The sequence below is a fragment of the Corylus avellana genome, chromosome 9, assembly GCF_965113065.1.
Source record: "Corylus avellana chromosome 9, dhCorAvel1.hap1.2, whole genome shotgun sequence".
In the NCBI taxonomy this organism is placed as follows: domain Eukaryota; kingdom Viridiplantae; phylum Streptophyta; class Magnoliopsida; order Fagales; family Betulaceae; genus Corylus; species Corylus avellana.
The window spans coordinates 17,064,961-17,082,640 of record NC_142498.1 but is presented as its reverse complement, the minus strand read 5'-3'; the positions used below and the strand labels follow the sequence as shown (position 1 = coordinate 17,082,640).

The following is a 17,680-nucleotide window of genomic DNA, read 5'->3' as shown; positions in this document are numbered from 1 at the left end:
TATACATAATTTTTTTTTTTTTTTTTTTTTACATCTCCACATAAGGGAATGAAATAAAGATTTAAACTAATAACTTTCATTTTATAAGGCGTGGTTCACAGTCGATTGAGGTACCCCTTAAAGACAATTATATACATAAACTACATTCTGTTGTAAAATCAAAAGAAATAACAAGACAAAATAAAGAAATTGCAATATGTGAAACTAGTTCTTCAAGAACAAGAACTATGTATGATTCTTCTATATTATTGTGTGATTTACATACAACTTAATACTCCCTTTTATAGGCATGGAATCATAATGGGAGGTTAAGAAATATGAAAGGGGGAATATGAAACAAAATGGTTAATCAATTTATTATATGGATGTTATAGGAATTCTAAAGATGACATGAATGTGTAGAATTCCAAGAGATGGAACTAAATGGTCATCCACCAAATGCATGAATGCATTCATAACACTCCCCCTTGGATGACCATACACTAAGAATATGCCTCGTTAAAACCTTGCCAAGGAAAACCCAGTGGGAAAAAACCTGTGGCGAAAGAAAAAGAGTACAATATTCTTATGTGCCTTCGTATGCTTTAGGATTGCCTCATTAAAACCTTGCAAAGGAAAACCCAGTGGGAAAAACCTTAGCGAAGGAAAAAGAGTACAATCAGCATAATCATTTTACTCCCCCTCATTAGCATGAAAAGCTTCAATTGTTTATGATGAAAGATTCTTCAGTCGGCGCATTCCAATGTTATTCACCAACTTCTTAAATGTTGTAGTTGGTAATGCTTTAGTAAATATATCTGCCAAATTGTCACTTGATCGTATCTGTTTAACATCAATATTACCACTCTTCTGGAGCTCATGTGTATAAAAGAACTTTGATGAAATGTGTTTGGTTCTATCACCCTTAATATATCCTCCTCTGATCTGTGTGATACAAGCAGCATTATCTTCATATAATATTGTCGGGCTATCTTTGATTGTGGATAAACTGCACTTTTCTCAAATGTGTTGAATTACTGATCTTAGCCATATGCATTCCCGACTTGCTTCATGAATTGCAATAATCTCTAAGTGATTTGAAGAAGTAGCAACAAGTGTTTGCTTGACAGATTTCCTTGAAATAGCAGTACTTCCACATGTAAATGGATATCCTGTTTGAGATCTACCTTTATGCGGATCAGAAAGAAAACCTGCATTTGCATATCCAACTAATTGGCTCATATGATAAGGGTTCTCACTGAATACCCTCTCAAGAAAGTGCTGCGCAAATTAGATTTATCTGGTAGACTGGCCAATTGGGCAATTGAACTTGGAGAATTTGATATCGAATTCTTTCCTCGAAACTCCATCAAGGGTCAAGCATTGACAGATTTTCTGGCAAAATTTACTAACTTGCCAGATGCGACACAGTGGCCGAAGGATGAGACTTGGGTGGTTTATGTGGATGGGTGATCCACAAGAAGACATGGCGAAGCTGGAGTAATACTAATCACCCAAGAAGGAGAAGAGCTACGCAACTCCATAAGATTGGAGTCTAGAACTACCAACAACGAGACTGAGTACGAGGTTGTGTTGTCTAGCCCGAGAGATAGGAGCTGAATTTGTTGAACTACGAAGCGATTCTCAAGTAATTGTAGGGCACATCCAAGGGGAGTTCGAAGCCAAGGGAGATCAAATGAGGTTGTACTTATCAAAGGTACAAGACTTGCAGAGTTCTTTCAAGAAGTTCTGCATTGTGAAAATCCCAAGGGAAGAAAACGAAGGAGCAGACCATCTTGCTCAGGTTGCATCAACCGAGCAGTATGTAGGAGAATCTGAGGAAGTGATTCAGGCCTTGTCCCGACCTACGATACCCGAGGAGGTCTCGGTCTTGGCAGCAGAGCCGGTACCAGAGTGGCAGAAGGAAGTCGTGGAATATCTGGAGAAAGGGATTCTCTTAGAAGGAAAAAAGGCAGCTATCCAACTGAGAAAAAAGGCTGCTAGATTTACCATGGTAAATGGAACCTTGTACAAACGAGGTTTCATGTTACCACTTCTTAAATGCATTTCCAAAGAAGAAGAATGTTGGCACATAAGGCAGTCTGAGCAGGCTTCTACTGGCCTAATATGACCAAGGACTCGGTAGCGATGGTCAAACATTGCGACAAATGCCAACGTTTTGCCAACATCACCAAACAACCCCCCGAGGAGTTAAGCTCAGTCTCCTCACCATGGCCCTTCTCGCAATGAGGGGTAGATATAGTGGACCTCTACCTCGGCCGAGCATCTCAAAAAGTACTTTGTTTAAATTGTAATTTCGTCAAAGATATTATTGTTTTAGTTTATTTCTTTCCTTTTATGACTTGTTTCATCGAATAAAAATCTCATGAAGTTACACCACTTGAAAAGACTAAGTATGAAGTTAGAGGCACCTCTCGACTCACTTCTCAGACAGGTTTCTGAAGGCAGTCAGAGGAAACAATCGAAGAGATTATAACTCACCTTTCCACTTACCTCTCGGACAAGTTTTCGAAGGTAGTTAGAGAGAGACAATCGAAGAGACTATAACTCACCTCTCGATTTACTTCTCGGACAAGTTTCCGAAAGTAGTCAAAGGACACAGTCGAAGAGACTATAACTCACCTCTCAACCTACCTCTCAACTTACCTCTCGAACAGGTTTCCGAAAGTAGTTAGAGAGAGGCTATCGAAGAGACTATAACTCACTTTTCGGACAGGTTTTCGAAGGTAATCAGAGGAAACAGTCGAAAAGACTATAACTCACCTCTCAACTCACTTCTCGGACAGGTTTCCGATGGTAATTAGAGAAAGACAGTCGAAGAGACTGTAACTTACCTCTAAACTCATTACTATTTCACCTCATTACTAACCACTCAAACAGGCAGTCCGAGGGGATCTTCTCAACTAAACTCTTGGACATATCTAAGGGGGGTTGGAAATTAATAATCAAAGAGGTGATTATTTTTTTCAAGTTCTAAAGTGCAAGAAAAAAGATAATATTATCTACTACGAAGAAGTAAAATAAAGTCTTTCATTACTATAAAAAAATATATATACAATCAAACCCTTTTTGGGTTAGTAGGCTCAGGTGCCTCAGCGGCAACAGGGACATTGGTAGGAACTTGAGGCTCCGCGGCTGGGACATTGCCCGAAAGATGGTTTGCACCTCCAGGAGTATAGCCAAATTCAAAGATCCCCTTAGCATCTGGCATTTGTTCTTTTCCAAGTGAGATGACCTGCTCAAGGGCTTCATCGGTAAAGGGCAGATTATCTGCCTCCATAGTATTGAGGTCTATAGAACAGGAACGATCCTGAGCTCAAGCTCGAAAAGTTTCGAAACCGAAGGTAATTCCATCTAACCAAGCATTGTCGAGTGTCCAGACAGCATATGACAACTGTTTCTCGTACTTACGAGCTCGGTCATTGGCTTCTCGCAGCTGAAGCTCGGTCTTCCAGAGATTCTCTTTGAGAAACTTCCTCCTTTCCTCAATCACTCCCTAAGATGTGCGAGCATCCTCAGCCACTGCCCTCTGAACGTCCCTCTCGACCTGAGCCTCTCGAACTTCTCTCAAGACTTCAAGAAGTCTCTCCTCGAGCCAACTTTGATCCTCCCTCATTTGGGAATTCTCTTCAAGGAGATGACCATTGTCTGCCTGAAGAGCCTCTACCTCGACAGTTAGAACCGAGAGCTTTTCATTTGCTAAAGCCAGAGCAGCATCGGCCTCAGCAGCCTCGGTTTGAATTAAAGAATGTTGCTGACCAGCAGCCAGCAATTCCGCATCCTGCTGGGAGAGGACTCCCCTTAGCCTTGTATTCTCGGCTTCGGTTTCCGACAACTTTTGTTCCATCTCTCCAAATTTAGCTTCCAAATTGTCAGACTCCTCAGCCGAGTCATGCACAGTTTTCATGACGTCACAGTAGAGTAACAGCGACCTCATTATGCTCTGGAACAAATAAAGAAGTTAGTATATATAAAGCCCTGCAAAACAAAAATGAAAAAGAAAGGCACTTACAACAAACTGATAGTAGAGACATGCTTCCACCATGCCCCGAGCTGTGTGATAATGCTGCCCTGTTAGTCGGTTATGGGGCACCAAAGCCACCAAGGCAGAGAAGGGGTTCCCCAAGAGTTCACCCCTAAGGTTGGTAAGGGGTGACCTACCGACCAGTCGACGCTGGGGGGTTGTACCCTAGACTCACTTGCAGCAAAATCACCTACAGCTGCAGACTCCTGTGCACCAGAATCAATTATAGCCCGAGAAGCGCTCAGACAAGGTGCCTACGAGTTTGCATCAGCTTGCATTTCCTTAGCCTCGGTAACCGACGATCTTACCAATTCGGCTACCGAAATCACTCGCTCGGGCCTCTCATCCTCATTCCCTACCGAGGAATCCGAGCACACTTCCAACGCAGCCTCTTCCATGATGCGATTGATGTTGGGGCTCGAGGGAATAGGAGTAACTGACTCCATAGCAATCACAGGAGTTAGAACTTCAGCAGGCTCGGCCAGAGGAGCCGACAGAAAGGAAACAGGAGAAATGGTCTAGTAGTATACACTGGCTAGGTGGACAATGGGCTTGGAGCTCCCCTTCCTTTGAGCCGCCAAAAGTTGGGCAACTTTTTGCTTACCCGCAGCAACAGCATCAGGGGACCCTGCCATTTTGGTCACCTTAACCTTCTTGAGCAATGGCTACTCAGCCTCCTCAGGCTCATCAACAAGCCTCAAATGAGCCTTTAAGGGCTCATCTCTCAGATGCTTGTTCTTCTTTATAGGCATTATCTTCACATCCCTCTTTATCGGCCTCACGACCGACTCTTCCCCAACCGGACAAGGTCTCACCACGGCTTCAGGCACCACACCCACCATAGCAGGAGTTAGTCTCCCCGCGACCTCAGACGCCCTACCTTCTGGAGCGGTCTATTCCTGCGCAACCCCTGGCGCCACATCTCTCGATCTCTTAGGTTTACCGAGGCCAGACCCGGGAGCATATAGATAATGCTTCAACTTGGTCGTAGTGACCAAGTTCTTGAATACAGTAGCACTCCCGTCCTCTCAAGCCCAAGCTATAACCGTGTTCATCCGAATGTGCTCCTTAGAGACAACACTGGTTCAAGACCAGCATCATCCACTGGAAAACTCATATCCCGAGGAACCCTCAGACCTTCCACCCTCTCCGAAGGGGCAAATTCTCATTGCCCCAAGTAAAGAAAAATTTATTCTTCCATGTTCGGTTGCTGGTAAGAGTTTTTTCAAACAATACCAGTCTACCCCGTCGGGCTTGGAAGTTATAGAGCACCTCCATCTTTGGGTTCTTGGTGAACCTATGCGCCGATAAGAATTCCCTGATAGTTAGGGAATTCCCGTCCCCAGAGCCATTGGCCACAAGATTACGCAGCCGAAGAACATTCTCCAGGTGTTGGGAACAATCTGGTGAGGAGCCACATTCAAGTGGCCCAATAACTCTCGAACGAGCCTCGGGAAGGGTAGTTTGAGACCTGCACGAAACATCTCCTCGTACAAGCAGACTTCATGCTCCTCAGCGTTGACTATGGCGCCTCTCCGTTCATCATCGAACCGAAGCGTAACTGATCTCGGTATGTAACAATCTAGCCTGACCCGTCTTTCATTCTTCGATGATAAGGTGGCCTTCCACATAGCAGGTTAAGAACCCGCACCGTCTGAGCCAGAGCCTTCTCCATCACCCATGAGGAAAAGAAACTCAGGGTATAGGGAACAAGGAATGCAGGGATAAGAATGGCGTATCAGCAAGTGGGTCACAGACAATCGAAGGCGATCAACCGCAGGTTCAATAAATGGCAATAGCAGATCCAAGTACTTGACCACTGGACTGTTAGGATGAACGAATGGTTCGCAGGAAGGAAGAGAAAGGGCTCGATTGATTGAAACCCTGAAAAACACTACCCGAAGAAAGAAATATTGGGAAGAAAAATCAAAATGAAAGCAAACTAGTTGGGGTTTTGAAAAGTTGCAGAGCTTCGTACATGATAATGGCGTTTTGGGAAAATCAAAGGACAAAATGAAAAATGAACAGCAACTTCTTTTTATAGCAAGTCTGAAAGACTGAAGAGTCCGAGAAACTGAAGAGTCTAAGAAGCTGGAGGAATCTGAGAAGATGAAAAGACGTCGGCACTTTGAAACCCTAGAAGATGCATTGGGAACACACGCATTAAAAGCCGTAGCAGGCGCGTCCTATCGTCTACTAATGATGCGCAGTAACTGAAAAGACAGCTACTCCTAGGCTGACACGTGGACGAGCACTCATTGATTCAGATCAACAGGTGAGTAGACCAACTGGTCCTCGGATAAATCGAGCATCTCGGCAAGGAATTAGTGGGAGAAGTCCCGCCAAAACCCGGAATTGAGATTAGGGTTTTCCTCGGAAGCCTCAGACGTACGAACATTGGGAGACCGATCCATTTCTGAAGAACACAAAAAATTTCGTAGTCATCCAGACTAGGAAATTGGGGGGTAATTGTTGGGTCGTGGATCAATCAGACAAAGCCCAATGGACCAAAGGCCCAAACTCAAGACATACTGGGCTGCTAAGCCCTCGGTCAACTTAGCCCAAGGAGGTCTCGGGCTCCTGGCTTGAGACATAACTCATGGGCTAAGATGGTCAAAGGCCGAGGAGTGCATTGGTCATTTCATCATAGAGATATGATCAACCATTCAACATTCAAATTGTCTATGTCGATAAAGATATGTCAGTTAGCATATAAGCTAACGAAGGTGCCCGAGACCTACTCAGACACTCTAACTTAACACCGCACAAAAGCTATGATCATTATCCCCTGATCTTAGGCTACTAAAATCACGGAACGGCTAACAAATGCTATCCCTCTTTCAAATGTTTGCATAGCAGATATTAAGAGATAAGGTCCCTCAACGTGCGAGAGATCAAATTCCTCTCATGCCTATAAATACAAATCAATTATCAAGGTGAAAGTAATCGCAACTCTTGCTATCTAAGATTCATTGTGGCTTACATTGTTTCTTTCTCATTGCTGACTTAGGCATCGGAGTATCCCCACCGGGAAACCACCGAGGACTCTAATCCTATTATTTGTTCTTATGTGCAAGGCTGACGCTTCCTTTGACACTACTGTGCAGTTTGTTCCACGTCATTCCTCAAAAAATTGTGTTCTAACACAAACTTTTACTAAATGAAATGAATGACTTAAATTTTAAAATGTGAGAATCATATATTTTAAAAATTACAAGGATCCAAATTCATAAATTTATATTACCTTTTCATTTAGCGACCCAACTATACAATAAGTAAAATAAGTAAATGCAGATGCCAGTGAATATCATTCCTATCATCACTGCGACTTCGGTACCTGTAAATCAAAGAAAACATAAACAACGCTGGACTTGAACTCTAAAATAGAGTTGGACCTTAACCGGAATTTAACAACAAATAAAACACACCTAAAAGATATGAAAAATAAAAATTCTTAATAATAATAATAATAATAATAATAATATACTCCTAAAACGGATTTGCATCAGCACTAAGTTCTGAATAGGCCGCCAAAAGACCATTAAGATCAACTCCGCCACTCAAAAATTTCTGTACGTCAATTAAGCCTGTCCATGTCATGCTAATACAAATAGTCCTAGCTAGGAAATTTAGTACAACTATTAATTACAGTGGCTAAATAATTGGCCTAGAGCTAGTTTTTTTTTTTTTTTTTTTTCTTAATAAAAAAGGTAGGCAGAGACAAACATTATGACTAGATTCTATCTAAACATAAACATGATTATAGTATCACCTAGTCGCCAAGAGGGGCGTATACAATGAGGGGTATAAACATGATTATTTTATTTCTCTTAAGTCTAACTTGAGCCATAACTTGAGTCAGCATCAATGAAAATCAAGATAATTTACACTAATCAGATATGAAGATTTTCATTGTGGGCTTCAATTCGAACCCATGTCGTATTGTTTCTTGCAGCGCAAAGTTTGTCTCTTGCCATTTAGACTAATCTAACTTCGGCTAAAACTCTAAGAGCGGTGTATGCTATTATTTTCTGCAAGGAATTGGGCTTCGATAACATTATTTTTGAAGGTGACTCCATGCAAGTTGTCAAGGTTATTGCTTCGGAAGAGTCGTGTCTTAGCAGCTATGGGCACTTTATAAAATGTATATAGAGAGAGCTACGTTATTTGGAAAACATCAGTTTTATGCATGTAATGAGGGACGCTAATAATGCGGCGCATATGCTTGTAAAACTGGCTACCACTCATGTCACTATGTCTTTTTGGTTGTGGGATGCCCCACCAAATGTAGATGATATTGTACGAAGGGAGCAACCTATCCCTCCTTGTGTGATCTTTTGACGGATCTTTTGAGATAACGAATATTTGTAATATCTTTTTTTAAAAAAAAAGAAAGTTATTGATTAATGAAAATTAAAAAAAAAAAAAAAGATTATTTTAAATATTAAATATGTGTTTGGTTTGTATTGGATCACATGGAGACAAGCGTCATTATTTTTCTTCTTGTTTTTTTGGCGCGCAAAATAAGCGTCATCAAGTCCAAGATCAAGGATAAACTCTCTAATTAAATAAGATGGTTAATATTGTTGTCTCTGTTAATTATGTTGATTGTATTCTTCTTAATAAATTTCTTATATATTCAGCCCAAAAAAAAAAAAAAAGGCCTTTTGCCATATACTGTTGAACTGCAGTCTCGTCGACCCTCGCAGTCTTGCTGTAATGTTTGTTGGTGTACGTTGTTAGGTGGAGAACCACACAAATACTACGACCAACTTAATTTGTCTTTATATGCTCACGCCCACCAACCCCTAATAACATACCTAATATTTAAGGTATTATGTGGTTTACTATGACGTGTTTTAATTTAGGACTAACGCTACATAGTTAACTTTTGTCTCACCCTTATCTGACTAGGTTAATGTGATAATATTCATTAGTCATTGGGTTAGTCTTTATTAAAAAAAAAAAAAAAAAAAAAAATCTATGAATATAAAATAATACTGTGATAAATAGGTTTGAAGAGTAACATTACTCATAATTTAGATAAACTTGGAGTTATCAAATCAACCAAGATTTAGATGCTGTATATATGTGTTTACTAAAGGTAAGTAATGAGTACGTATGCCTAAAACGGTGGACATTGGGATCTCATCTTTGTCAAAAATATGATAAGGAAACGGAAGGTAAGGTAGGACCAATATTCAATAGGATATATAGATTAGAATCATCATTTTATTTTAGTCAAGTTAATTTGGTCATGCACCACAAGCTACGAGCATATTAATTTTTAGGTATATATTTCAACGGAGTAAATGGTTCGGAACTATTTAACGTGACACATTTGTTAGTTTTTCTTCTATTGGGGTTCACCTAATAAATAAGCACCCTCAAATTCAACATAAATTGATGTTTGAGATATTTTCCGAATATCGTTAATCATTCTCACTATAATTCAATGAGTCGAGTGTCGAACCTTCAACGATGGAATTGAAGAAACATTCTAGTTGGTCATGCACAATCGTTTGACTTCGGTGTGAACAAAATTTGATACTTGTTCCTTTCACATTAATATTTTTATTTATTTTCCTTACTTTCAATACATCATTTCTCCAGCTATGTGTCCCACCATTTTGACTCCCAGTCTCCCAGCGCCAATTACCATTTTTTTTTTTTGGTAATTGTAATTACCATGATTTTCAAGTGAAAAAATGACATAACTAGAGGCTTTTGGCATACCCATACCACGTTTGGCACGAATTAAAAAAGCAATTGCACATTTCACACTTTAAGGCTTGTTTGGTAAAGGGGATGGGGTTGGCCCAAATACTGTTCATCATCATTTCCCAAAAAATCAACATCAAAACATTCTAACTTTTTCATTTTTTATATCAAATCATTCACTTTTTATTATTATTCAAATAAAAAAATCACTACAAAACAAAACTTTTTCACTTTTCCATACCACTTTTTCATTTTTTTTATACTAAACATTCTTACTTTTTTTCACATTAATCTACATCAACTACAGTGTCTAGGCCAACCCATTTGCCAAACACCACCTAAAGTGCTTCTTGCGTGTATCCAAATGTAGAAACATGATTACCGGTTACGGTAATTTAGTAGTTTTTTTTTAAAATAATAATAATAATAATAATTAAAAAATAAATTTAAAAAAAAAAAAAAAAAGTCAAAGAGGTTGGGGATGTATTAGTTAGGGCGTAGGTTCGACTCTCCGTAATGAATAATAATTCATACAAGCTTGACTTGTATTAGCCGTCCTGAGTTTCAGTTCACTAATGTTCTGGTAGGATTGAATTAAACTATGGTTCAATTAGTCTTGAGAGAACGCCTACGATTTTTGTGTCTAGACCCCTCCTGAACAGTTCCTAATGGGCAAGTGCTATCATGATCACGCCCGGCTAAAGTAGCCAAGATTGACTTAGACTATGGTTCAATTGGTCTTGAGAAAACAGCTACGGTTTTCGTCCTCTAGACCCCTCTTGAGCAGTTCCTAACGGGCCAGTGCTGCTCTAATTACGTCAATATAGAATAACCACAGTTAATCACCCTTTCTTGCCATTCCAATTAGAAAATATATATATATATATATATATATATATATATATATATATATATATGAGATCAAGGGAAGGCTCAAAATAAAAATAAAATAAAACCCATAGGCTATATGATTCCACAAGTAGCTTGTATAATATCTTTTGTGAAGGAATGAGCTTACAAATAAATTTTCAAAAAAAACAGAGGGACATGGGAGACATGGAAAATAGTGAAGAAAAAAAATCATATAATTTCATATTAAGAAGTTACATTTAGAGCATGTTTAGGATTATGTTTGAGAAATAAAATTTTTTAAGTTAAAAAGTATTTTTGGGCAAAAGCTTCATTTTTATAAGTTTTTGTCAAAAATGTATTTTGACCATTTTTAAGCTTTTTGAACCCTTAAAATCACTTTTAATTTTTTTATCAAACAACTATTTTTTTTTTTTCAAACGCAATCCCAAACAAACACTTAATCACAATTGTTTATATTATGGAATAAATTAAATAGTCTTTACTGTGTGAATCATTTCCCTTTCCTTTAGTGGGAAATGAGAACATTAGCTACGTTTGGCAAGGGGAAGCCCCACACTGTAGCTGGAACGGTACTGTTCCAACTACAGTGCAATCTGACACCAATCTTGACTTTGTAATTTTTTTTTTTTTTTAAAACAAAGTATTAAAATTGGGTTAAAAATTGCTGCACGTGAATTTTTTTTTTTTTCAAAGCAAAAAAAAAAAAAAAAAAAGAAAGGGAGGAGAACGATGGGGTGGCTCTAGCCACCCCTTGGCCAAAATGGGGTGGTCCGGCCACCCCATTTTGGCCAAGGGGTGGCTGGAGCCACCCCCAGGCCGATCTGGGGGTGGTTCGACCACCCCCATGGCCAAGGGGGTGGTCCGGCCACCCCCTTGGCCAACCAAAAAAAAAAAAAAGGAAGGGGTGTATTTGGGGGTGGCCGGAACACCCCCAAAGGGCTGGGGTAGTTTCGGCCACCCCATACCGGCCGTATGGGGTGGCCGAAACCACCCCCAGCCCCTTGGGGTTGGTCCGGCCACCCCCAAATGCACCGATCCTTTTTTTTTTTTTTTTTTTTTTTGGGCCAAGGGGGTGGCCGGACCACCCCCTTGGCCACGGGGGTGGCTGGAGCCACCCCCCTTGGCCAAAAATGGGGTGGTCCGGCCACCCCATTTTGGCCAAGGGGTGGCTGGAACCACCCCATCTTTCCCCTCTGTTTTCTTTTCTTTTTTTTCTTTTTTTTTTTTATATTTTGCTTAAAAAATTAAAAAAAAAAAAAATGAAAAAGTTGGCCAAATGTCAGCCTCGCACTGTAGCTAGAACAGTGTCGTTTCAGCTACAGTGCGGGGCTTTCCTTTGCCAAACATAGCTATTATTTCTTGCTTCAAAAGAAAATGTTCTGCAAAACTCAAATCATGCTTTTTCTTACTAAACAAACATTGCCCCACTTGCGTACGACCTAGAATCTTCACTTTTCTTCTCTTGTTTTTCATTGGAAAATGTGGTCACATGAGTGTACGAAAATTATAAAGTACGAAAATGACATTTGTAAGAGAATTCATAATGAATTTCTCAAATACAAGTTAAATTTAAAGAAAAAAAAAATTATTTTATTAAATTCAGAGAATCACTATTAAAATATATTTTTCTGCTTTAGTTAAATATTATTATTTTATTAATTTTAAACCAATCAAGAAAAAATGGGGTGAAAAATAAGCTTATATAATTTTTTAACAAGAATTAAATATAAAGTATAAAAGGGAGCTTGTTAAATTGGTGTTTTTATGAGTTTTGTTAGATTTATATATATATATATATATATAGAGTCCATTGTGAATGCTCTTATCCTCTCATGCTAACTAAAGGCTCCATTTGGCAATAGACTAGGTAGGTAATTTTTTGTTTGGAAATAATTGATGCAATATAAAATAGATAAAAATTTAAAATTTTTTATATGGAAAAGTGAAAAAAAATTATTTTGTAGTGAATTTTTTTATTTTGAATAATAATAAAAAGTGATTGATGTAAAATAAGAATATTAGAAAGTTGAAAAAAAGTTGGACTTTGGCGGATCCATTGCCAAATGGGGCCAAAGTGTTTAGGATATTGTGAGAGGATTCACATACAGTTTAGTTAATTTTATTTTTTGGTTTAGTTAAGAATTTATTTTTTTTAATTATGAGTAAATCTAAAAATTATATTTTTATTCCACAAGTATTTCTTAATGTTAATGTTGTAATTTAAACCAATTCTTGGATTAGTCATTGTTAAAAAAATATAAAATATAAAATAAAATAAATCAATGGGTTAATTGAAACCACTACATCATTATTGTGAGATAAAAATATAGTTTAGAATATTTATTCATTTTTCTAAAACAGATATATCTCTCTCTATTTTAGCTATTCAATTTCAGTATTTTATTTAAGATTTCTTTATTCTTTATTGAGGAGGGAATGTTAGAGATAAAAAAAAAATACCTTTTTTTATTATTATTATATTTTTTGTGTGAACCCGCTCACCAAAATTCTCTTCAAATTTTGGTGAAAAAATTGAAGAAAATTACCATTCTCACTCTTATGTCGCTTTCGTGTCCTTTCAAGAATAATATAGTTCTTAAAATTATCATTGGGCTTTTTTTTTTTATCAAATGGTAATTTTAAAAGTCAAATTATTTTTAGAAGGACATAAGAATGACACAAGAATAATGTCTAGACTTACCCCGGAAAAAATATATATATATATATATATATATATATATATATATATATATATATACTATAATCGACTTTGATTAGTTGATAAAATATCATAAAACTGATTATAATTTAATTAAAATAAAATCATGATTGAATGAGTCATTTGTTGAAATAGTTACACTTGTGTTTTAGTCTCACTCACATTCAAAATTGTAAATTGTATTCTAAGAAAAGACACTTCAATTAAGAGCTTCTCATACACAATCCAAACGGCAAACTATTTCTCTTCATAGTCTTTGCTATGTTTTACAATTTTACAACATTGTAACAAAAGCTCTATGAAATGGGAATATTATAAATTTTTTTTTTTAATTTAAAAAAAAAAAAAAAAAAAAAAGGGGAAAATCAGATTTGCACAACCTCACTTTGTACATAAGCAACCAAACAAGTCCCCGTGATTTTTTCTTGTTCCTTGTATGAGATTCCAATTCTTAAGTTAATTAACCAATAATTGATCAGAAATTGGAAGTGGCCCCATTTGCTGTTCCAGCTGAAACGGATTCAAGTCTCTCTCCATTTCCAACTGGGCTTCCAAGCCTTTCGTCCTCTTGGAGGAGCTGCTATCCCAAGCCGGCTCCTGATCTCGGCGCTTGGCCGTGATCCTCACCGGTTCTGGGTCACCCAACCCAATCCGGTTTGGAAAATTAAGCAAAGCCTTGGAGCCGCGCATCCTATAAGCCGCTCGGTCATAAGCCACCGCAGCTTCCTCACCTGTCTCGTACGTGCCGAGCCACACTCTCGCGCCGTTCTTAGCCGGGTCCCGTATCTCAGCCGCGAACTTTCCCCACGGCCTTCGCCTCACTCCTCTGTAATGCTTCTTAATCACTTTCTTGTCACAATTCACAGCTTCTCGTTGAGCCAATCTCATCGGCTCGGCTCCCGTGATTGGCGCCAGCTCCAACACGTCTCCCTGCTCCGCCTTTATGTTGGTCGCCGTTAAATCTAGCGGAGACCAGCCAAAACTGACGGCATCACGTAGGGAATTGTAGACAATCATGTCCTCAGAGTCGTTAACTTGGAACGGCAAGTCTCCCCACTGCTCAGTTAAGCAAGGAAAGAGACCGCCCAAGCCTGAGCCTCGATGACAAATATGAGGAAAACTAAACCCACCCAAGGTAGCTCCGTTCATGTTTGTGTAGTTTCAGGCCTAAAACGGCTGAGTTTTGGTGTGATAAGAGGGAGAGACAATTCTGGAACAAGAAGGTTTTGAAGGTATTTTATAGTGGGAGAGTCCAGGTAAGATATTTATTAGCTTCTTGCATTTTCTCTTTCTTTGATTTTTGGGTTTCTTTGACATTTCCTGGAGCAAGTGGGCAAATAGGAGGAAGTGGAGGTTCAGTCGCGTGAGTGATTTCGTCGCAGCTGAGAAACTGACGCACTCTGCTGACGTTGGTTTTGCGCCACGTTCGTGCGAGACACGGTGGATAAAGTGAACGACTTGGAATTCAACGTGTGAGTCTCTCTTGTGATAAAGTAGAAATAAAAGCGTACGGAATTTTTCTGTGGTTTGGGTTTTTCGAATCATGATAATGTTGTTTCATAATTAATTAAGAAAAATTAAAATTTTGGCCCAGTTTTTGTGATTTCATGCAATTTTAATAGTATAAAATTCTCCCCCAACTCAATTTATTAATGATCTATCTAAAACTATATATAATTTTTATAGTCACATAATCAATTTGTCACGTTAAAGACAAGTGTCACGTGTTAAAAAAAAAAAAAAACAGTTGTCTGACCACTCAAAGCAGAGGTGGTTAGACCATTCCCAAAAATCCTACTAAAGGACCACCTCCGAAATTCCAATAACACTTGGTATTTACATGGTGCTTATAACATATAGAACAATGAATGGGCCATTTCAAAAATGCAAATTATTGTATTATCTAAGCATGGTAGGTGCAAAAAGAATATTCCTTAAAAAAAAAAAAAAAAAAAAAAAAAAAAAAAAAAAGGTGAGGACAGTTGATAAAAATGGGCAGTTTACCCACAAATATAATATTATAGCAATAAGAAATTACAAAAATAGATATAATATTTGTGAGAAGTAGAGAAAAATTGGTTAAGGATAATAACAGTCCCAGTCGGGAGTAGCGAAAGGGTTAATGTCCCCCAGTCCCCCCGCCCCCACATCTATTATTGGAGATTTTTAGGTCCGCCAGAAGGGAAGGAAGGAGACCCGAGAGGAGCAATTAATCCACTTGCAAGGGCGGTGGGCCTGTATTATTGTTTGTCCCCTCACGGTTGGAGTTCCTGTTAACCACTTTTTTTGTTTTTTATTTATTTTTAGATTCCTCTTTACAACTTGAAACGCCAAGTTGTCTTGAGTGTTTATTTTATTTTTGTCGTCATTAAGAAAGTTTTTTATTGTTACGGATATATAAATAAAAGTTTAGGAACAATAAGTTAATCTGACTTTGCAATTTTCTTGTGATTAATTAGTTTAGTATTTGTTCAAATCATTGTCTGGATAACATGTAACTCATTGCCATGGAATCTACAAATTAAACAAAAATAAATAAATAAATAAAAATGAATGGAATCTACCCAATCAAGAGAGAAGGTAGCTATACAAAGATGATCATGTTTAAATAAAAGCCATAATATTTATCTTAAGATGGAGAGGGGCCACTCTACAAAGCTAATAATTTTTTATACGACTTTCGAGTCAGACATAAAAATAACGAGTTAAGATTTTATATATTCAGGTCGACTTGAATTAACTCGTTTAATAAAAGTATTAATCCCAAGACAACGACTTTAACCCATGAATGACCCGTATAACTTATATAAATAATTTTTTTTTTTTTTTTTTTACAATTAAAAAACAAAAATCCCAAAAGGAGAGACTAAAATACATATAAATGTATTTTTTACATAAAATTCATATAAATTCAAATTTATTTTTTATTCAAATTCATACACATGTCGAAACGGGTCAAACGGTTCATTTTTGTGTCAACCCAACATGACCTATGTTGTCTATGACTTGAATTCTCAAGTTTGAGATCTTGAATTTAGTTCCATGTACAACAGCCTATTTAATCAATGAGTTATGTAAGTTGGATCAACTCAACACAATATTTTTATTAAACAGGTCAACACATAATTCTGTGTTACCTACTAATTTAAATAACTCGTGGCAATATTGGGGAATTCAACTCATTTAACTAAATGAATTGGGATTGAATTAACATGTAAATCAACACGACCTAAACCGACAACACAAAATTACCCTAACCAATCCATTATTATCAAAACATGGGACTCATGCTACACCTCCCAAAAGGATCCTCTCCATTTCAAAGGAAATAGAGAGGAACTGATTATGCAAAATAAGAGGACAAAATGGTCTCAAAAAAATAAAAAAGACTATTTTGCCCTCCTATGTTGTACTAACCGGTTCCTCTCCATTTCCCTTTCAATACACCTCATCCTTTCTTCCTATCCTTAAATTACCTCACGGAAAAAACAATTAAAAAAAAAAAGTAAATAAAATAAAATAAAATTTCTAAATAGATAATGGAGTTTAGTAGTTTACCATTGCCCTCCTGATCAACTGATGCATAAGACCTCGCTCATTGGAGCAAACTTGGAAATGGAGATGATCCATTTAGTTATTTTTAGGAAGCAGTCATTTTACATTTTCTTTAACAAAAATGCCCCCTTAAAGTATTCAAATAATTGATAAACATGTGAATCACTAAATAACAATATACCTTGTGATTTGTATGATCAATTCATGTTTCCCTGTCAACACTTTTGTTTTCTAGTTTGTACGATCAATCCTACCTTGTTCGGAAGCATGTACCGTGTGAAAGCCGGAAGGCTTGGACAGGGACATGACAACCCCCCTCCTTCGCCATAATTCTCCTATCAAATTCGTAATACTAACAAACAATGGGGGGGTCTACATTTTTCCCTATCATTTCGAATTATCGATCATGGGCAAAAGCTAAGGTGCTCCGGGGACCGGGGTGGTCATCATCAAGGCTTGCTGCACGCCCAAAGCACCATGCTCTGTTTTCATGCGAAAAAAGAGTGAAACAGAGGTACAACTAAGAACGTTAAGTACTTCATACTGCTGGAAAAAAGGGTCTTCAGGGACGACCCAATGTATGATCAGTAGTGATGAGAACCATTATCTGTCATTTAAGGATTTATTAGCGACAACAATTATCATTGCTAATAGCATTGAAAGTGGTCCCTAAAACTACTTTTCATGAGATGGATTGTTATTGCTATTATCAAGTTATCAACTACCCCATTAAGTTGTCGCTAGCTTTTTATTTTTTATTTTTAAAAAGAAAACCTTACAAAAGATTA

General features: G+C 37.8%; 1 protein-coding gene across 1 annotated transcript; it reads right to left on the bottom strand.

Moving 5' to 3' along the window:
* Positions 1-13,701: 13,701 nt before the first annotated feature.
* Positions 13,702-14,860, bottom strand: LOC132189976 (ethylene-responsive transcription factor 2). The gene has a single exon (XM_059604841.2). It carries the CDS (start codon positions 14,484-14,486, stop codon positions 13,794-13,796), a length of 693 nt encoding a protein of 230 aa, XP_059460824.1. The 5' UTR covers positions 14,487-14,860; the 3' UTR covers positions 13,702-13,793.
* Between the last annotated feature and the right edge of the window lie 2,820 nt (positions 14,861-17,680).

Bases quoted from the DNA above. Each gene is read 5' to 3' on its own strand.
- LOC132189976 (XM_059604841.2), bottom strand. From the start codon at position 14,486: ATGAACGGAGCTACCTTGGGTGGGTTTAGTTTTCCTCATATTTGTCAT.